The 22,494-nt window shown below is 40.3% G+C and overlaps 1 protein-coding gene across 1 annotated transcript in view; it reads right to left on the bottom strand.

The window, feature by feature from the left end:
- Positions 1-22,494, bottom strand: part of ITPR1 (inositol 1,4,5-trisphosphate receptor type 1) — a 309,353-nt gene that overhangs the window by 90,607 nt on the left and 196,252 nt on the right. The window contains 10 exon segments of the mRNA XM_030568211.1: positions 1,341-1,376; positions 11,767-11,797; positions 17,491-17,496; positions 17,746-17,809; positions 17,812-17,851; position 18,566; positions 18,597-18,627; positions 18,630-18,744; positions 21,055-21,239; positions 22,002-22,122. Coding sequence (XP_030424071.1) covers positions 1,341-1,376; positions 11,767-11,797; positions 17,491-17,496; positions 17,746-17,809; positions 17,812-17,851; position 18,566; positions 18,597-18,627; positions 18,630-18,744; positions 21,055-21,239; positions 22,002-22,122 — 630 coding nt within the window.

Consider the following 22,494-nt stretch of genomic DNA (forward strand, 5'->3'; position numbering starts at 1 on the left):
ACATCCATGCATACACGCTTAAACACACACAAACACACACCATTTCTGGAGGAAATGTTCTTATTTTGACACACCTCACTCTGGCCAATTAGGAAGTCCGGTCTCTTGCGAACGCGGAAGATATTTGGCATATAATGCCAGTGTCAATGCCTCAGTTCTGTTTGAGGCTTTCAACGTATTTTTGTTCTGCTGTGCAGAGAAAATACTATGGCAGGTATAATGGTGAAAGCCAAATGGCTCTTCTCTTTGAACAAGGCAGATTTTCAGAACAGAACAATGTCTTCGAAAGCATGGATCATTCATGACAATCATTTTTCAGGGATTGATTTAACACTAAGAGGCTATTTCCCACGTGTCTCATTGAACTCATTCTGTAATCACTGAGCACTTAAGACAGACATTCAAACACTACTCCACAAACTCTACTTATAATAAAGTTCCAAAATACCGAAAACTGCATTTTTCTCTTCATCACTTACAACAAATCCATAATACTGTTTAGCCACATAAAATTCTTTACATAGCCTAGGCAATTGAAAAGAAGCTAGACTTAAGCTTCCATATAGCTTTAATCAAAAGTAAAACTGATCTCGTAGGCAGTGGTATACTCTGTGCCAACCGCATCATTAGTTGCTTCATTAGTTTCAAAAGAATTCAAGCTTTCATAAATTTATAAATAAATAAATAAACATTCTAGTCCTACATGTTTTTGGTGGCTAAATTGTTGAGTATGAACTGATTCATCCTAATGAGTGTTAACCCCGTAGTGTAATGATGACAATTGAAAGGTCAACTTTACTACTTCACTGAATCTTTTTAAAAAACAGGAATATTCAACTATTCTGGATTTGTTGAACTTGGGTGAAATTCCACTATTTTCTCACTCCTCCCCATCCTACCCCTCACCTCCCAATCTCTTGTTTTTAACATGCAGGATACAATTATTTCAGATCGGATTTCCCCTAGAAGTGAGAGGAATGAAGTCTAGTTCTTTCACACAAGTGATCTGAGCTGAGACTTTCAGTGTAGTGCCTCCATTAAAGATGGGTGGCTGAATTACCTGTACAGCTTTGAAAGTTTCAGTCTTTGCTCCTTTGGGGTTCTTGATGGTACAATATGAGAACAAGTTTTGAATTGGTAAGAGACCTATTTTTTTTCCCCATTGGCAAGAATATTTTATACTTGACTGAACCATTTCAGCAGGGCTGCATATATCCCTCTGCCTACATCATTCAATAAAACACAATAACACAGATTTGACCAACGAGAAAGACATTTAAGCATGACTACTTCAAAACACCAATATTTGTGTGTTTTACAAATATAGGTGGGCGACACACCTCTACAGAGCTTTCCGTTTCTGGAGGTTGCGGCAGCTAGTTGAAAGTAAAATGCAGATAATTAGTCATAGTTCAGGAATGTTTCATCTAAACAGAAATCTAATGATAAACACTTAGGGAGAGGGGAATTAAAAAACCAACCAAAACAAAAACACAAAAAAACCTTTCCATGGATTTTCTGCCACTCATTTGACCTTAGCTGCATCATCTTGCTGAATTATCGCATAACTGTGGTTTCTACACATACTGAAATAAATTTACTGCTTACATGTATATTGCTGATAAGGGACCAAGATTTCCAAAGCGCACCTGCTAAAGTTGCAGGTCCCCAACTTGCTCACATGAACTATCAATGCGGAAGAACACACCCTGATTTACAGGTGCATGTGGTTTCGTGCTTGCATTAGCTCACATGCAACTTAGGGATGCACAAACACGGCCTTTCCAAAATCTGCACACAAACATATATACTGACATACATGGTGAATTTAACACATTTTAGTGTAGTGGCTTAATCCCCAACGGGGGTAAATCACTGTCAGAATACCACTTGCAGCATACATCTGTTTTAGGACATGGATTTTGAAAGGGCATTTTCATTTATAAGGTAAACGTTCTTTTTCTGAAATAAAAGAACAATGTCATTACAGTGTTGGACATCAGCAATCAAGTAGGAAGCTAAAGGGGGATGAATAGATTTTCCATTTAAAATGTGATACTACATGTTAACACAAATTAAGATGAGTCTACCCCTATCACCTAGTAAAATTGACACACATTCAACACAGACACAGGGGGAGGGATAGCTCAGTGGTTTGAGCATTGGCCTGCTAAACCCAGCATTGTGAGTTCAATCCTTGAGGGGGCCACTTACAGATCTTGGGCAAAATTAGTACTTGGTCCTGCTAGTGAAGGCAGGGGGCTGGACTCCATGACCTTTCAGGGTCTCCTCCAGCTCTATGAGATCGGTATATCTTCACATATTATTTTACATTCAAGACCTATAAAGCCTTTTTAACATGGGTAATTAATTTAATATTCTGAAGCAAATACACTAAGAACTAATTATGACTATTTATGAAATAGGAGCATTTAGAGATGCCAAACAAGGTCAGCAACCTGCTGTGCCAGGTGCTGTACACACTCGTAACAGTCAATCCCTGCCCCAAAGGGCTCTCAACCTAAATAGACAAATGACACCATGTGTAGGAGAAAGGAGGCATCATGCTAATTTTAAAGATGAAATACAGTCACGGGCAGATTAGTGACTTGCCTAAGGTCACACCAGGTACCTATACTAGAACCAGGATTTGAACCCAGATCTCCCCAGGGCCAGTCCAGAGCCTTAACTGCAAGACCACACAACACACTCTCAGTCTGCAAGCTAGTAGTAGAGTGACTGTGGTGAATCAGTTTTCAGAATATCAGCTCAACCTCAGCAATAGAGTAGGACAAAACAGGCAGGAAAATAGAGGAAGGCAACCAAGCTGAGGAAGTCTAAGGTGGAGAGGTCCCACTGCTCAGGAAAGAGGCAGAGGAACTGACATTTTCCACCTTGGCATTCAGTGGGGAGGGATGCCATGATCAGGAAAAGCCATTCCCCTTATTTCTTCTAATCAACGTTCCTCCTGGCTGATTCACATGCCTCTCAGGTACATTATTTCCTTGCATTGTCATTACTATGTATTCTGGAAATTTAACAAGCTTATAAGCCACTGAAGTCTTGGTCAAATGGGAGTTTAGAGTATTTAAGCTAGGAGAACAGAAGTTAAACAGAAGAACCTTATTTACACAGGAACTTTGTCTTCATCTACCTAGTATGCATTACCAAGCACACTCTAGTTGCTCAACAAATAATATTGGAATTGCTGCTCCAGACCGTTAAGTCAGTCTAAACCCCTTATCCAGACCACACCAGCAGCCAGTACACAACATGCTTCAGAGCAAAGTGAAAAAGCCCTCTTATTAATAAAGTAGTAATCAATCTCCTTACCGATAACACAAGCTCAACTGCACACCCCTCTGTTAAGGGAATTAAGTGTTGTCTTCTTTTCAAAGACTGAGAAACTGAACCAGAAAGGTTAAGTGTCCCAATCCAGGCTATGGAGGGTGTCAAGAGTCTGAACTAGAACACGCTGGTCTTGTGCTCTTACCACACACTAACCGAGCAGATATGTATATGTTTTAGGACTGACATTTGCCAGAGCTATAAAGAATCCAAAAGAAGTTAATTTGATCCCATAGAGCAAAGTGATTTACAGGAATCAGGAAGAGGAAGTATTTGAGACAGAAAAGTCCCATGTCTTCCAAATTAAACAGGAAAAGGGATATGGGGTTTTAGGGCGCAATCTTATAAGGGTTGGGGAAACCCTTGCTCCCAGAAAGAGTTCAGCAACTTCATGGAGTCCTAAGGGTCAGCTCACCTGTAACACTGCAACAGGGCTTTAGCAATCAGTCAGTAAGACTAAAAACTGAATAATGAAATTGACTGGATTGTTTTCATCAGGACTAAAAGTAGCAAAGAAATGTTGACTTGGGGTGTCATGCTATCCTTAGCAGTGTGTAGCAGGGTAAACAAAATACTAGCATAGGCTTTAGAGAAGTATGGTCCAATGGCTGAAGTGTTAACCAGGGAGCCAGCTGTAATCCCCTGCTCTGTTGTAGATTTCCTGTATGATCTTGGATTATGACAATCTCACTTTGCCTCAGGTTCTCTCATCCATCTGCGCAGATTCCGTGGGTTATCTGGGGCTGGGGCACCTATGGGGGAAAAAATCGGTGGCAGCCAAGCTCCCTCCTCCTCACCTCCTCCCCCTCCCCGAGCATGACACATCCCCGCTCCTCCTGCTTCCAGTGCTTCCTGCCCCACCCCCGCCGCTGCCTAACAGTTGTTTGGCAGTGCTTAGGAGTTTCCAGGAGGGAGAGGAAGGAGCGGGGATGTGGCACACTCAGGGGAGGAGCTGGGGCAGGGGTGGAGTTGGGGTGGGGACTTTGGGGGAGGAGTGGAATAGGGGTGGGGCGAGGGAGGTGCAGGGGCAGGAAGAAGCAGGGCGAGCACCCATCGGGCAGAGGGGAAGTCGGTGTCTATGCTCTCATCTCTAAAATGGAGAAAACGTTGAGGATAAGTGCATTCCAGATTATAAAATAATAAAATATTGCAGTACTGGGTGCCATATAAGCACCAGAGATAAAGCGTTCAGCTTCAAAATGTGAAACAAAAATGGAATGGATGGCAAGGTCGGAGAGGAGCGTAGAAAATTTCCTTTCTACTACCAAAAAGGAAAGTGCAATTCAACTTACTGTACAAGAGGAGGCTACTTTGAAGCTGCCCATGCCTACAAGTTTGGCAAATAAACCTTTGTTATTAACCATACTAGAAATATTATTATTTTGACCTATTATTGTCCTGAATGTTTCTAACAGTGACTTCTCATTTTTTATGGAATAGGTATCTCCCCAAAAGCAACTCATCTGACTCAAGCGAATGTACCCATTTCAGTGGGTGGTACAACCAATTAACTGAGTAAGCGTGTACTTATTACATCACTTCAAAGCTGACCTAAAAGGGAATAGTTTGATTTTTTGGTCCTCTTTTGCCTTTGTTTTACGCAGAAGGCCTGAAAGTTTAACGTTTTTATCTGATTGATTTTTTACGTGAGAAGCTGTTTTTCCTGTAGACTACAATCACTACGGGAAACTAGCAAGTGATTGATATTGCAGATAAAAATGAAGATAAAAATTGCACAGCAGAGGAGAATATTTTTTTTCAGACTTGAAAACTCTGGAGTTCTTTACTTTTTTGCTATGTTATTTAGTTCAAATGCCTAGCAAACAGCTAGAACAAGAGATCTCTATTAAAGATTTGTGAATCTTTCAAACAAAATACTGGGAGAGCTTCCAATTCATTTCACTGAGTCCTGAAACGGATCCCTAGCACAACAGGGGAGAGAAGACCTGATATTCTTGACATTTCTAAGGTAGAAAAACCAACAGGTGAAAAAACTTCTTTTTTTTTTTTAAATGAGAGAGTATGTATGTGAAAAAGAGACAACATTTCAGGCTTTTGCTATGAAAAGAAATGGGACATATTTGTAATAACAATTTGATTCTTTCCCCTCCCTCCACCCTCACTGAATTTTGACATTCTGATGAAAAAGTCAAAACTACAAGTTTCAAAAATGTTCTGTCTTGGTTACAGAGAAGCAAAAATAAGGCTAAATCCATTTTGTCCTCCTCAGGTCACCTTTGATCATCCAGGTTTCAGAGTGGTAGCCATGTTAGTCTGTATCAGCAAAAACAACAAGGAGTCCTTGGGGCACCTTAGAGACTAACAAATCTATTTGAGCATAAGCTTTGAAGTGGGTTTTAGCCTATGAAAGCTTATGCCCAAATAAATGTGTTAGTCTCTAAAGTGCCACAAGGACTCCTTGTTGTTTTTGATCACACAGTACATTCAGAAGATGGCATAACCTAGTTGATACACTTCTTGGTGTTCAGCTTCCCCATGCCTATACTGGCTTCTTCACAACACTATTTAGGCAGAGGATTACAACCTTTTTCACTCCTGACACATCACCCAAAGATTTCCACAATCCTGATTCCATCTCCCTAAGGTCAGTTCCACGTGCACGTCTCTGAGGCCTCTCCTATGAACCTGCTGATAAAACAGATCAGAAACCAGAGACTTAATTTCTTCTACTTGAGATATAATTCAAACGTTGTTTAAGTACAAAATACACAACAGCAATGGTTGTGGCATGAGATCTCTCTACGAGGGATATAATTTCATCTTTAAAAAAGTGCATCTAACTAGCATTTATCATGTTAATTGATCTCCTCTCTTAGATCTGGAAACAACATATTCTGAACTTCATCCAGTTGTGCCAACGCAGTTTTACAGCTTATCATTGATACACATCACTGCAAAGATTATTGCAGCCAATCCCTTTTAATCAAGGATTTCAGTTCCCTTTTCACCTACTTGAAACCTCGAAAACCAAAAAAAAGCCCCCACCCACATTGAATGGCTTTGCTGGTGTATTTCTCTGGAGGTTGCTTATCAACCACATAAAGAGAACAAATCCTTTTTATTGAACTGTAGTTAACATTTTACTAGAAGTTACTTTAATTCACCCGCTTAATGCCTTCAATACCCATTAACGTCAAGGCAAGTTGAGGCTGCTTAGCAGTTTGTTAGATCTGGTCCCTTTCTGCTTTACTAACTATATGCAAGGAAAGAGTGGCTGGGGATGCATGTTGAACAGGGCTTCATAACTTACGTGCAAATACTCTTGGACATATAAACATTAGCTTTACTGATCAACGATAGAGAAATTCAAAGAACTCTGCTAAACCTCTTTCAAATACACAGCCTACCCAAATAATAAGATACTAGATCTAATCATTTTGGAGCAACGTTACTGTAAAAAGAAACAGCAACTATATAGCTGCTGCAACTGCTCCTGTAGCGTCGGACACTGGCAGACACAGTGCAGACTGAACTAACAGTAAACAGTTCCACCACATTTATTGGCAATTACTGCTGAAGGTCACACATCAGCAACGAGCATGAATTCCAGGAAAAAAAAAGCTGCTCTTATGTAACTGCTGCTTGAACGTTGGCAGGTGCCCAATGGAGCAGTTCACCGCAATATGGGAGGAAAAAAAAAAAAAAAAGAAAGAAAAAAGTAGGACATCTCTCTGTTACATTCAGCATCATCAGATCGCCCCCTTAAGGTGAAGTTTAACAGTTCTCTCCTCTTTAATGCTCTTCTCCTTCCATACATATTAATTTATTCTGGGATTTATAAATCCCTTATCCAGTATCTCACTACTTTCATTGCAGCTCTTATCTTCACATAGCAAAGCAGCTTGCTTTGTCTCTAACACCTGTTAAAATCCAGTGACAGACTGCAATAGGGGTTTGAAATTAAACAGCTTCTGAAAGCCCTTTGCCAATACATTAATGCTCTTTAATCACAGTGAACCCAAGATTCAAGTATTCACCCAGACCCACATTTTCAGCATAGCAGCTCTGATAATATATGGTACCTGGGCTACAATGAGAGGAGGGCGGAATTTAGCTTAAAAAACAAAAACTATTTCATACTTTTTTCACTGAACTACTGCAGTGGGTTTAGTACTGTCACAAGCGGTAAGATTTCCTTGATGCCTCATGATTAACTGTAGACAGAAGACCAAATTCTCTTCTCACGCTGGTACAAGTTGGGAGCAACTCCACTTAAATCAATGGAGTTACACCAATGCAAGACAATGCAAGTACTGTAAATGGTAAGAGTCATGCCCACAGCAGTTCTAAGGAGAACTCTTGTCCATGTGTCATGTCAGGATTTTCCATTTTCTTTACTATTAGAAACATTTGCACAGGGCCGGTGTTAAAAAGTCCATATTTGTCAGTATATTCTCCACCTAGAAAGTCATAAACGTCAACTCATGGGATCAATCTGGTGCTGTGTAAAGGATTGCAAAGATCAACACCTACTTCAAGAAGGCACCCAAGAGCAATAACAGAAACTCTGAACAGATCTGGGAACTAACCTGTATTACTACTACTACTAGTAGTAGCAGTACAAATACTTTTTTTTGTTAAAAGGGAAACAAAAAACAAAAACAAAACAAAACAAAACAAAACAAAACAAAAAATGACATGGACTAGAGCTCTCTTTAGAAATTAGGCTTTCCCTCAATCTTCCAAGACACGTCTGCTGGTCTTCGTTTACATTTTGGTTCCATAAGAACTCCTTCCAAATGGGCACCCATTCAAAACTCTGGGCACCCTCAACATCCAGAAGAGCATAGAGAGACACAATGTAAAAGTTGACAACACCCAGCACCACCTCTTCCTTCCACTCAACCACACATCATCTGACCAACACTGCTTGAAACCCTCCATTACTATACTTTTGGCCTTAGACCTTGGGCCTCAGTTTTTTGCTCACTCAAATAGGCGAGCTTTGCAGCACATCCGGAAAGTCTACACATTCAGATTACGTTAGTCTTTATGGAGAAAGCCATCTTGAGGAAAGGGATCCTTATAAGAGGGCAGAAGGTTCCCTTTAAATCAGAAGGTTCCCTTTAAATGAGCTTGAAGATTTCTGCTGTTCACTACGATGGCAGTAAGGCAAGGAAAGAGAAGTGGTCCCAGGCAGACAGGTCCCAAACTCTTTGTAGATCAAAACCAGCTCCTTAATGACACTTGGGGGTTATTCGTTCTCTAGTTTTCAGGGGTGTGTGTGTCAGGTAAGACTTATAGATCTAAAGTTCTAATATATCTAAATTCTAGTACTGTACACTTATTTTGGTGGGATTTCTTGCACCTAAAATAGAGATCTACCACAAATTTACTGGACCCCATGTTTCCTGTGAAATGTGCAACCCTGCAGCACTGTGAATTCTCTCCCTTGGAAAGTAAAGCAGTTTTCACTGAACCCAGATACGATACTGGCGGTTGCACAGCAGTTCATGTAAAATCCCACAGCATTCCATTCGCATGTCTAGTTCAAAATGGATCATGGACCAAGGACTATATTAACGGAGGGTTTAAAAAACCTGCAAACAACCCAACACCACCACCACTCTCCTATCCTCCACTCCTCGCAGATGGTGACTCCACCACAGTTTTCAAAGTAAATCCGTGAATGTAAACCAAACGAACCAGATTAATGTAAAGAAATTGGGTAAAAGTCACTAGTCTGTTCTTAATTCACACCACAGTTCCTTGATAGTGCAAAAAAGTCTCAGAACAATAATCTGACAGGCAAATCAACATACAGTGTGTCCGTGCCATAATTGTTAGGCACAGCTGGAACAGTTATGACCATACAATAGGGCCCTTTATAATTCTTCCTGTTATGCAGGGGATTTCCTACTCAACAGGGTGAATTCCAGCATTGTTCACCGAATAACAAAGGCACTCCCTTTCCACAAGACAGAAAGGATTTTAAGAGAGACTCCACCAACTTTGGTTTAGAGTTTCCTCATTTCTGAAAGTGTAATTAATAAATAAAGGTGTGACTGTGGCATTTAGGGTTCTCTCCTCCCCTGTCCTTTTTTTTAAACAAATGAAAGGCAAGATTTTGAACCTATCCTTTGTCAAAAGTATCTTAAGATAGCTACTCAGAGTGCCAGAAAGACTGTGAAATTAGCTCTGAATTATGTCATAATACAATAACAATATTACCTCGCCAACAGAAGGTCTACTCTGAGGGGCAGGAGTGAGTGGAAAACCATTTCAGTCATTCAGAAAAACCAGACTGTTCAGAGCTTAGCAGCTGGAGAAACTAAAAATAAGGAGTTCTGTTTTCTTGACCCCAACTTTTACAGTTGCTAGCAGAAGCTATGATGGGAAACATCACAGCTTCCTTTGAGAATTCTCAAAAAATCCTAACCCCTGCCAGCATCTCTCTTTATAAACAGACACTGTTCATTTCCTGTGTGTTTATAAACACACCTGCTCCATCCATGGAATTGTTCCATAAGGGAGCAATAAAGCTCTTATTTGCAGCCAGAAGACTAAGTTCTAAATTGGGTCTGCACTCTCTAACTGATTTATTGAGGAATAGATGGAACATTATGGCCAGAGACTAAGAGGAAAGAAAGAGGGAGTTTCATTTTATGACTTTAATTTGCAATTAAACAATCTCAAGTTCTGTCTGAAGTTTCTCCAAGATAAATTATACATACCATTTGGGGAAGCTACACCTCCCACAGAAGCTCAAGGGTCTAGTACCTGATTGAAATGTTAATACGTTATAAATTAACTTCTGAAAAACAGAGCCCATTTCCAGTGGAGCAGTCTAGCTTAGAGAGAAATCTTAATTAGTAAGAAAAAACAAATCACATCCAAGGTTTGACATTAAACTCTGCCGCCAACTATTTTAAGCTCCCCTGTCAAGTCTGGAAAGATATAGTGCCTGAGTCTCCTCATATTAGTGTAAAGTGAGGAGTAACTCTACTGGAGTAAAGGGACTTTAAATAGTGTGAAATGAGTAATAGGAAAATCACCCTCATTCTCTAAATATATCATACACAGTTTCCATTAATATATGAACTAAGTGATTATAACCGCAAACAAACACGGACAGCTCAGTTCAAGACTGAGCATTATGAGAATGGCAGGTAGGATTCCAAATCCTTTTGGCAGACAGGTTCCCAAAATATGATATTTATTCCTCAAAACAATGGATGCTCCAAAAAAATAATAACTGAGATCATTACTAGATTAGGGTTAAAGGAAAACGCTTCAGGGGAAGCCAGTTTAGAATATTTTTTAATTTGAAAAAAATAGCTAGCATATTTCTCTGATGTTTTGCATTTTAAGGGGATCCGTTTCACCCCAGACAGAAGGCTGGAACAGCACAGAGGAAACAAAGCAAGGGCAGAAGATCCTTTTTAATAAAGTTGTTAAATTAGTAAAATACTTGCTGGGCAACAGATATACTGTACAGGTATATAGAAAAACAATCAGTCTGAATTTGTGCCCACATTTTTTTGGTACATAGGATGGTTGGTGCATATAAAAGTGACAGCATTTGAACATTTAGCTACCCCAGCTGAAAGATCTCACTCAAACATGGCCCTTTGCCTTTAACGTAGGCGTGCTGCATTCAGTGTAAACACCCTCTTTTAGGCTGCTGCTTTGCCAGGCAAAGATTAGGCAGAGATTTGCCACAAGGTAGTTTTCACAATATACCCCTACTTTTTCCCACATATTCACAGGCAAAACCCGAATAGGAAGAAACAGTGACCACAACTATATATCCTGCTGAACTCAACAGTCATCAAGTTACTCTCTTTATAGGAAAGAATAACACACTGATCCTATGCAAAGGCCCATTCCTGTCTATTGTCTCAGGTGTGCTACAAAAATACATTGTTATGAGCAATCACTCATTAGTTAGTAAGCACAGACAGTTCATTTAGGGTCTCCTCCAAATGGTTTCTCATATTCTTTCCCACCTAGTATAAATGGGTGCCATTAAAACTTAGTATTAACCTTTCCAGATATTTAGGTTAACCACCCTATCTTCCAATTGTAAGGTAGGCAATACAGTGGTACTATAATTACTGTGGCGTGATAAATGCTAATGTTTTAATGGTATTCACTGCAGCTAGTATTCTAAAAGCACTCAGCTCTGATCCTAAGCAGTATGCGTACTATTCTACCACCAGATGATTGCAGCTTGCCAAAACTACAGCTACATCTGAGATAATACTTGGGGATAACGACAGACAGAATTAGTTATGGTAACTACCAATGTAGACGCATGGCAGACTAAACTCAACTAATTCACTAACAGGTGCAGAAGTCAGAACACTCAACACTGGAAAGACAACATGACAGATCACATTGCTACTCATAAAACAACATCATGGAACACTGCTATGGAAGAAAATACATTAAGACCTCAGCATTATCCAATTCATCATGGTGATCACTGGAAAAGAGAAAGGAGAGAAGAAGGAGAGATTGAAAGCAAACATTAGTAAGCAAAATTACAGATAAATTCCAGCATTAGGACCTTTGAAATTATTTACCATTTGAGTGCTCTAGTTTGGTATTCTAAAATATCACGAGAGGCATTAAAGACTAGAGCAAGCTCTCTGATACGTCATCTTCTTAGCTGACATCTGCTCTACTGGAAATATTCTGCCATGCAACTGAACAGACGGATGCACTCATGCTTATATTCACATACCAACTGTCCAATCCTACGATTGGCTACACAAGCACCAAGAATTTCACCCTTGGGCATAATAGTAGGCTCCAGCGTTGTGAGCGGTCAGCAAGTTGGCAAACACAAGATACTCATACTTAGTATCTTTATAGAGATTGAGAGAACGGCAGGAAGAAGACAGAGAAGCTGATTCCAGGTTAAGTTTCAATCTGGGTTACCGGAGTTGGTACAATTGGACCCTAAAAGACCTGCTGCCACTCATCAGAAAACATTTGTACGAGCAAGGTGTTCCAGTGAAAGTCACAGTCTGGGCCTATTCTGTGCTACTAACGTAGTATGGCTTTCAGCTCATTAAGAATATCACAGCATACTACTGATCACTGAGAATGCTGAGCAAATGCCAAGATTTAAGGAGTAGTTGTAGCTTTGTCAGTCCCAGGATATTAGACAGACAAGGTGGGTGAGGTAATATCTTTTATTGGGTCAACTTCTGTTGATTAGAAAGAGTGAGAGTTTGTCTCTCTCACCCACAGAAAGTTAGCCTAAAAAAGATAATACCTCACCCACCTTGTCCCTCTAAGAAATCTCTTCAGCCATATGTAAAGTTTCAAGCATTCCACAAACGTACAACAGAATTTTTTTTTTTAATTCAGCTCAAGGGAAAATCCAGGAAGTAACATGGGATAACTATGAAATGGATGGGAAAGAGGCGTGGGAGGAGTGCGTGCACAGCTCTACTAATTCGTAGCACAACAAAAAAGTCAGCCTTTGAAGTGAAAAAGCCATAACTCTTGTAACAAATACTTTGTTGCATGGGAGGAGGACGAATTACAGACATTCTGCATTACACTGTGGCCACTCCCGCAGTCAAATAGTAGCACCAACAGACTAGCATCTGGGAAAAAGCACTGAGTATTGAGCTTGGATCTTCAGTCCCACAGGCCAGCAGCCACACTTCTCCCACTGGATCTTAGTAGTAGCATCTGGCTCTGATCAAGTCCTTTGTATGTTAGACAAGAATCACAGCAGTACTGTGGGCAGTCTGCAATGGAACCAGAAGTTATGCACAGCCTTTGACAAAGGCCTTGGCTGCTGGAGCCAGACAATCTTGTATTTCTCTAGATGTCCCTTCAATGGGAGGGAGACTGAGTGAAAATACAAGTCCACAGGTAAATACAATGCTGGTGTGTCTGGTTTTTATTGGGGGGAGAGGACATCAGGCATGTTTATACGGAGGGCAATGCCTCTAAAAAACAGATTGGATGTCTATTCCCAGACTGGCTGGTCCCAACTAGTATATAGTATACATTGCAGTATACAATACAACAAGATCAGACACTAGACAGAACCTGTCCTTAACACTTCTTTTGCTAAATTCTACTTCAGGTCTCACCTGCAGCTCTCAAATCCACAGTAGACAACTACTAGCTCTAGCAGATTATAGTGGCAGAGAGGTAAACAAATGCCTACTAGGGATTAAGATAATAGTAATTCAAAGTTATGTAGAATGGAGGCCTCCAAATGCCATAGGAGATGACAAATCACATGGTTAAAGTGGGGATGAGCATAGGGCAGATGGGAGAGGACTAGACTTTTGCTGAATAGCGTAAGTGAAGTCCTACCCAGAATGGAACTAGAAGGAACTTTGGCTCTACCAAATAAACTTTTCTCATACTTGAACAGAACAAAAGCTGAGGTAAAGTTTTACAAGAGTGGGGGAAAAATGAACAGACACTCATAACTGTACATGCATGCAGAAGTCAGGGCCCTAAACTTTGTCATAACCATTTTAAATTTATTTCAATCATAACCTGACATGGAGCTGGTTTAGCAAGTTCAGAGATCGTTTATGAAAATGGGGTATGAAGTCTTTAACCATATTTAAGAAAGGGAAGTAGAAGTGGTAAACAGAGTGGTTTAAGTAGCCTCTCTTTGTTGCTAAAATTTTTTACAATATGTAGAAGAATCAAGGAGAAAATAAGTAGCTGTTAGCATTCACAATATATTCTAGTACAAATTATTTGAATGCCCTTATCTGCAACAGTACTGCTCACACTTCTCAGATTGGTTCACAATAAATTAGGAGTTCTCCTGAAACAGATTGCAACCCCCATCTACCTTGAGTATCTTCAAGAACCCTAAATTCAACAAGGGTAGCACAAGATTATTTTTACTTCAGAATAGCTTTTAAAGAAATGTGTGTTGCCTTTAAGTGGTAAATAAATGCAGTTAGGAGTAGTCACCAGGCAGAAAATGAATCATTCCACTTCTTGAGGCCAGACAGTCAAAGTTCATCTATAACTAGCAGCTGATAGCTGGCAAACAGCTTTTTCCCCTTACTGAAGTCTGCTTCATAGGCTAGTCTATTCTTGTACTTCATGTATTATGTAACTGATCAACTATGGTAGAAGTTGATATGTTTCATCTCTGCTTATCTTTAACTTGGAAGATGTTTAGAATTTTGTAGAGCTTTACAGGCCATTTGTGGGAACAACATAATTTAGTTTGGTATCAGTGTTTTAAAATTATTTTCAGTATGTTCTCTGGCAATATCTGTAGTCCCAATTTTACCAAAACCTTGGCAAAGCTCTGATAAATGAAGTTTGCTTGAAGAAAAAATTTCCAGTGGTATCAGTGTTACGATATACAATGGATGGAACAGATTTTTATTTATTTATTTATTTTTAAAGACCAGGTTGGTTCAGTTGATTCCAAGATATACCACACCCAATCTCATTTTACATTCCTTAGGCTAGACATGATTGGTGATGTCCTTACATTGGTTTTAATGGAAAAACTCAGGATGATCATGCTCCGAAGAGTTTAGTAGCCAATTCTATAAACTCTGAGGTATCAGTAGTTTATTTGTATTGCCAAGTACACTAGAAGCTGGCTCTTGAGTAGTGGCAGATACCACCTCTCAGTCATGAAGTCAACACTTATGTTAATCAAAGGTGTGATTGTGGTTTGGGTGGGCATATCTTGCTAGCTTTAATCTAGCTAGCACAGTTGAAAATAGTGACTACACCATGGCACAAATCCCAGTATGGTTTAGCAATACAAGTAAGTACCTAATTGAGGGTCCAGGCGGGCCTGTACAGCCCATGCTCCCACATCTTTCCTGCTATTTTCAGCTGTGCTAACTAGATTGAACCTAGGTTTCACAGGGGTGGCCATGTTAGTCTGTATCAGCAAAAACAATGAGGAATCCTTGTGGCACCTTAGAGACTAATACATTTATTTTGGCATAAGCTCTCAGGGGCTATAACCCACTTCATCAGATGAATGGAGTGAAAAATACGGTAGGCAGGTATAAATACACAGCACATAAAAAGATGGGAGTTGCCTTACCAAGTGAGGGGTCAGTGCTAACAAGGCCAATTCAATCAGGGTGGATGTGGCCCATTCCCAAGAGTTGACAAGAAGGGGTGAATATCAACAGAGGGAAAATTACTTATTGTAGCACTAACAGGGCCAATTCAATCAGGGTGGATGTGGCCCAAACTAGTGCAGGTAGCTGCAATCACATCTCCAACTGCAGTGTAGATGCATCCTCAGAAATGAGCCATGGCTACAAAGGACCATCTAAGCCCTTTGCTAGAGCAGCATTCTCTTTTACAGGTTTTGCCTGATTGACTTCCATATGAGGCTAGAAAGCAGATAAAAGGTAAATAAGCTAGAGCCAGACAGAGAGAAGTTGAAGGCTCTCAAACAGCAGTGGGTTAGAGTGATATTCAGCACAAATTACTGTCAGCTTGTCAAGACCAGAAGGCAGGTTTAAAACATATACATGCAGGATGCTGCCAACACCCCAATCCTACTTGCATGGGGTTAGGGCATTCCACACAGTTGTTACTTTATTTAAAAGAATGATTACTGCTGCTTGCAAGCAAGGCTTAAAAGCAAGCAACTTCACAGAGCTAGGCAAAAGGTGCTGAGTTGGGCTGGATCACTCACATGGAGGAAGTTGTGCACACCGGAAGCGGAAGCAGCATTCTGAGATCAGATAGGGAGTGTAGCATTGCCCTTCCCCACCTCCAGGGTATTTTCCTGGGAGTCTCCTGCTCATTTACGGTATTGCGTGGGTGCACGGCAGGGGCATGCGGCTGGCAATAGCCAACATGCTCATGGCATATTGGAGAAGGATAGTCATCACTTTGCCCGAGTTTATCTTTGAGATTGTTGCACTCATGGGTTTCGCAAGCCTGCTGTTTGCCAAGTGGGGAGTGACATGCCTCATATCCAACTAACCTTGGAGTGGGTTAAGGCTACCTGCATCACCCTCAGATTGCAAACTTTGAACTAGCTCATCTTAGGGTTTCTCCACTTTCCACTGCCTACATCAAAAAGCACTCCTCATCCTCCCCTGAAGGGACAGCCTTAGACAAGAGTCTGTAAAGAAGCTGTCCAATCTTTACATTTTTGCCTCAAACTAATGGCTAACATCATCTACAGACTGACCAACTTAGCAATTGTCATGACTTCAAACCCAGCTTGCAATTACCTTCTAAACTAGAGATCCTCACTTGTATCACTTACTAAAACTATCCAATTGTCCATCTGCATAAAAGAACTCTAAGCAAACTGCTCACAGAGATTACCTTTTCTACCAACTCTGTTCAACCACTCAATTGCTTCCCTCTCTGCTTTGTAATTGTTGCCTCTCAAGTTTTAATGGGCAGTTGTTTCTGTGGGCTACAGAGCTATGATTCTGTTTTTTGTATACTGCAGCTTTTACATGTAAGAGTCCCAATTGTCTACGAGAGGGCACGATCATGAGGCATTTCATGCTGGAGACTCTCAAGTTAGAGACACTCTACTTTCTCTCACACAGATTTTATCTTTGCTCTTTCTTTGCTTGCTGTTTTCCTGAATTTAAAATGAAAGCCATCTAGATTCAAAGCACATTTGAGTCTGTGTACGGAAAACATAATAGTTCTTCTCTTTGTAGCTGTCCCTAAGATGTACGGTACCTGTTAAACTCCTTTCATCCACCAAAGGTCATGCTCTAATCTTTACACCGCTTGTCACCCTGCTTTGGGTTCTTTTATTTTCCATGTCTTCATAAAGAGACAATAGAAGCAGTGCTCTAAAGATGGGATACCTATCCTAGTGTGTCAATACAGCTAAATCAAATTGAAATATGCATCAATATGTATGGGTGTGTAAGTGTGAGAGATACGCACATTATTCAGATCCAGAGAGCTCTATAGCTTCTTGATGGGAAAAAGGAACAGTATGTTAATGGAAAACTATTAAGGTTGTATACCAACCAATCTAGAATTCAAATTCCTCAGTACCACAACAGAGAGAAGCTAACTCAGCTACATATAAGTTAAAACTAAGCTATCAAAAGAATCCTCTTATTGACAGGTCACATGACTGCATGGACAAGTCTCCTATAAACAGCTATAACATAATGGATATCTCCTATAATGACAACCAAAGGGAACAGCTTTCTACATTGCTGACCAGAATGCAAACTATTGGCAGAAATTAGACAAACCTGATATTCTAAAATAGAAGCTAGAGTAATAACTTTCAATTTAATGTCATGATCTTGAAAGCAATTAGTTGACTAGAAAGGTTTATCCTTAACCCGAAGTATAATAGAAATTTAAAGGCTTAGTACCATATTTCTCTCTCTTTGAATAGTAAAGACGGTGTTGAACAAAAGGAAATGAATAAACGTAAATTAAGTACCTTACTCTCCATAGCCTCTATCTTTGGTCATCATTTCCCTGAGTGTCTGTAATACTTAAATACACAGTTCTCCTCATTCTCCTCCAGCAGCTGTTTAGTGTGTTTATTAACCTGAAAACAGCCACTTGATCATAGGTTTTAGTACTAATTTTTCTAAAATTAGGACAGCATTGGTCAAAGCTACACCATGAAGTTAATTAAAATGTGTTTTGTTAGGACCAGTATATAGTAAGCTGTCGAGTACCCCCTTAACAGTACATTTGCAGAGCTATCATGAATATCGTGAAGCTATGAAGGGAACTCAAGCATTCCCACCTGAGTAACAGCCAGGCAAAAATAAATCTATATATATGAGAATCAAGAAATATATAGGAGTGGGGGGAATTAAAATTGAAGGTCCACTATGAAAAACCAGTAACATTAATGAGACACTAAATACTGCATCTAATTTCTTCATTAAAGAAAAAAAGAATGTGGACCTTGGATAAGGCAACCGGAACCATACATGACACAGACTTCAACTTTGACTCACTAGCCCCAATGGTAAGCAGGTATAAAGGCAAGTGTTTTGTCGACACACTTGGGACTACTAGTCAACTGGCCCAACTCACTAATAAGGAATAACTCTAAAAATGTGTAGTCATTTGTATTACAGTACACCATGGCCTACACTGCTCCAGAATTTGTAGCATCACCTGCAAGGACAGATTGACCAATATGGACAGCTGTTGCCAACTCCTTCCTGAAGACAAATGAGTTTATTTCCCTGAGGACAAGATGTGTTTAACACAACACAACACAGGGGACTGCTCTGCAAAGAAGCACTCTTGCAGAGAGCATAAGGAAACAACTTTACTTGCAAATGAAGCCTCCACTTTCACATTTCTCCTTGCATCTGTGTTCTCTGGGAAGAGCAGCTCTGGCCTATGAAGAACATCTACCAGCACTGACAATTCAGCCTGCACTAAGGGCGTAAGCGATCTTCCAAGCGCAGATACAATATCCTAGGAAACAAAACATTCAGGTTTTTGTCAATCCCAAGCAACATCTTGGGGACCAAGTTTATGAATGGTTTATGTAACACTGCATGCCAGGGACAGTATACAACTCCAGAGGGAAGGAGTACCACAGCTTCCTCCAAGAACAGCGAAACCGTGTGTGCGTGTGGAGGGGGAGAACACAGTGATTAAAGTGAGTCACTTAGGTTGTAAACATCTCCAGAGAGACATCAGTCCCAGGGAGGCTTCTATATACTAGTTCAAACTAGGTTCCCAGAGACCAACACATAAAGAAATGGCTTTGGATATAAAAAGCTTGGGCTTAAAGGGACTCAGGGCCTTCTTTCGGATCCAGCAAATGGACAGAACCTTCTGTCCAAGAGGGACCCCAATCCTTGAAGAAGGGTTGGAAAGATTTCAGCCTACGAGGGTCTCAGTAAGACTGATGGGTGACTCCTGGAATGTTTAGTGTACATTTAAATCTGTTATTGTTTTTAACCATGTTTCTCTGTAATGCTTTTTTCTGTAAGAATAAAGCTTAGAGAGGGAGTACAGTAACTTGTAACCTGACAGCAATATGCTGTGCATAGCCCTCTGAGAGAAACCACCACACAAGTGCTGTCTGTTACAATGGGATATCCCCCAACAAGCCAATCTGTCTAAGGCAAGGGGTGGTGGTACCTTCAAACCCCTGACCCAAAGAAAGTGGGTCAAGGATCCCTACTCAGAGGTAGCTGATGGCTGGAGACCGTGGAAACCTGACCGCTGCACTTCTGGAGTGGACCATGGGCGGGATGGGGGGAAGGAGGGGTAAGATACAGGTGCAATTTCCATGAAACTGTACAACTGTATCCTAGAAAACAACATTCAGAAGTTTATACTCAAATCTGAAATGTTTTGACAGACTCATGAAGACTTCCTCCTGTTTAAAAAACCCACCAGATTACAAAACATTAGCATTTGCCTAACAAGATTCCCCATTTTATTGGCCACTGAATGTTATAACTGGTGCCATCATTTCAGCGACTCCTCAGATTACTTGGTATTTTCCCATTTCTGTAGGTGGCTCTTGCCTATAAGGAGGAAAAGCCATATGAAAATGCAGATCCTCTGTGTATAACTGCAAAGTTCTCTGCGAGTACTGCACTCTGAAATAACACTATGCGGTCATACTGATTTTGGACCAACAAATCAATACGAAATGGTTGGAGTATCAGGTCAAAAAAAATTTTTTTCTCCCCCTTTCAACCATTCTTACACAGAATATTCTGCAGAAAATATATTCTAGAAGATTCATCCCAATCTCATTGAGCAGAAGTGTACAGAACTGCAGGAAAAAGTTACTGTAGAGGATGTTTATGTCAAATTGACATGGCTACAGCTAAGTGGACAGGAAAACAGAATGAAGAATAGGGACTATAGAATTGAACTACCTTTATGGACAGTATTTTGACTTAGATCCCCATTTAGGACACTGCAGATTTAAACCAAAACTGCACACCAGAAAACATTTTCCCTCACTGAACCAATCTTTACGGATGAAAGATATAATCTAAAGCACTTAATTTATTCACTATAAAAAGTGAAGTGCCTTATTACTGAATACTTAATAATCCTCAGGTCTTGATATTAGTACCGAATAAAGACGTAATTAATGCATTTCCAGTATAAACCCTGACCTGACCTGGTCTGCCAGCATCACAAGCAGTCAGAGTATATTGTTTACATTTCTTTTGAGTAGAAATCAGTATGAAATTGTGTATGTAGTACTGCTTCAGACAGATTATTTTGTTCATTTGAGGAAGCAACAACTTTGGGGTCATTAAGAGTCAATCAATCAAACAAACAGTAAATTTTACAACAATTCCCAGACTGTGGTCTATGGAGACTTTTATCACATTAAATGTTTCGATAACCAAGTAGTGAAGTACTAGAGGGACTTATGCAACAAATTAGAGGCTCTCTCTCTCTCTCTCAAGGATCATTTGAAATGAAACCACTGCTACTGGCAGAATGAAAATGTTGGAAGAACCACAGAACTGGACAAATGTGCTTTGAAGTAACCTTCTCCAAGAGCCATAAAACTTCCACAAGCTTTAGCTGTGCATGTTCCATTACCCGTTTCAATAAATGGTTTACACTTGATTTTACATACAGTATTAAATTAGCTTTGGCTCTGGTTATCACATGTGGCATTTTTACTTCGACTCAGAACTCCCAAACCGAAGTAGTAAGTTTGCCTTTTTGTGCCGATATGCAAATACGTGGCTACTAAGATGGAAGAAGTAAGTTGTTAATGCAGCACTCCGTATTCACCTGCAACCTTTCAATGATGTTTCGATAGTCTCTGGAAGCAGGAAGCACTGAGTCTCTACGGGCAGCATTCCTTGCAGTCATTCTCCAGTTCATTGCAGTTTTCTGTACTATGTTGTGTGATTTTAGGAAGAGGTTGTTGACCTGGCTGTCCAAATCCACAGGTATTGCAATTGCTCGACTTTTCGCTGCAACAGACAAAAGTTAATAAGAATGGACTCCTTTAGCCCCTACATGCAATCAAAGAACAAGGGAGAATCCCAAGCTGTGCTTCTTTCATACTCTTTTCTGTATATTTTAAATACATTTTATGTCATGCTGTTTTCAATCCACAGTGTAATGAATCTGACACCCTTGGGGCAGTCATACCTTAAGTTTAATACAGCCTTTTTCATACGCTAAGCTTTTTCCTAACTTCACAATGCATGAGCAAGACCATGCCCTCACATGCACCTTCATAACTCCCATTAAAGTTAATAGGATGTGCACATCCATCCTATGGAACAATTTGGCCGTATGTCCTTTGTCCACGAGGCTTACTGTCCTCGCCACTAATATGCAGCAACTTCTGGGAAGGAACATCTAACAGCACAAATCAGCAGCTTATTGTTTAAGATTGGAGTGCGACCGTCACATTCAAGAGAAACCACAGAGTGAATTTAGGTCAGTAAAAACCCATAGTTTCAGATGCCAAGATGTACTTTCAGAACTTCTGCCCCTATTTAATCAAATAGTTTACAGTTTCACCGCACATTTACATTGAAAACATTTGTTGTGCAACCACAGAACAGACTTTAGCTACGAAGGAAATGCTCAATTTGCTCCACGCCTTAAGCTCTGAGTTAGCTACATCCTACCATCGGCTGGAGGTAGAATACATCTTGCTTTGGGGATATAAGGGTGAAGCATTGGACAGAAGTATTTTGTGCATGTTAAATCTAACTTCTTACCTACATCAGAGAGTACCCTAATGCAGCTCTCCACCGACGCTTTTTGGCTTGGCATTAGCCAGTTGCAGTGGTATACCCTGAACACGCCTTGCAACAGTTGTACAAACACAGGCTGACGAGTCTAGAACACATGAAAAGAACCAGATCAAAAGCATCATCTCATGTTTGAGATTCGGTTGTCTGATACTTCGATACTACATCAGCCATTATTCTTTGCAGACCGACTGCATGGTACCAGTCCACATCCACTTGTAAGGCAACATTTATATTCTGGGCAGCACATCTACTACATAAGCAGCAGTTTAACAGAAGACGGAGTATCAGGACAGATAGGGAAGTGTCTACTAGATGGCTCCGAGAGCATGAAGTCCCGCTAAACGCACTATCACTAAACATAGGAATAGGCAGTAATCTTTAGTTTGTATGAGGGAGGGTTTTCAGCAGCCTAAAATACAGAGATTGCTCATTTGGGATTGACCAGAGGGTGGCTCGG

This window comes from Gopherus evgoodei, chromosome 7 (assembly GCF_007399415.2).
Source record: "Gopherus evgoodei ecotype Sinaloan lineage chromosome 7, rGopEvg1_v1.p, whole genome shotgun sequence".
NCBI lineage: Eukaryota > Metazoa > Chordata > Testudines > Testudinidae > Gopherus > Gopherus evgoodei.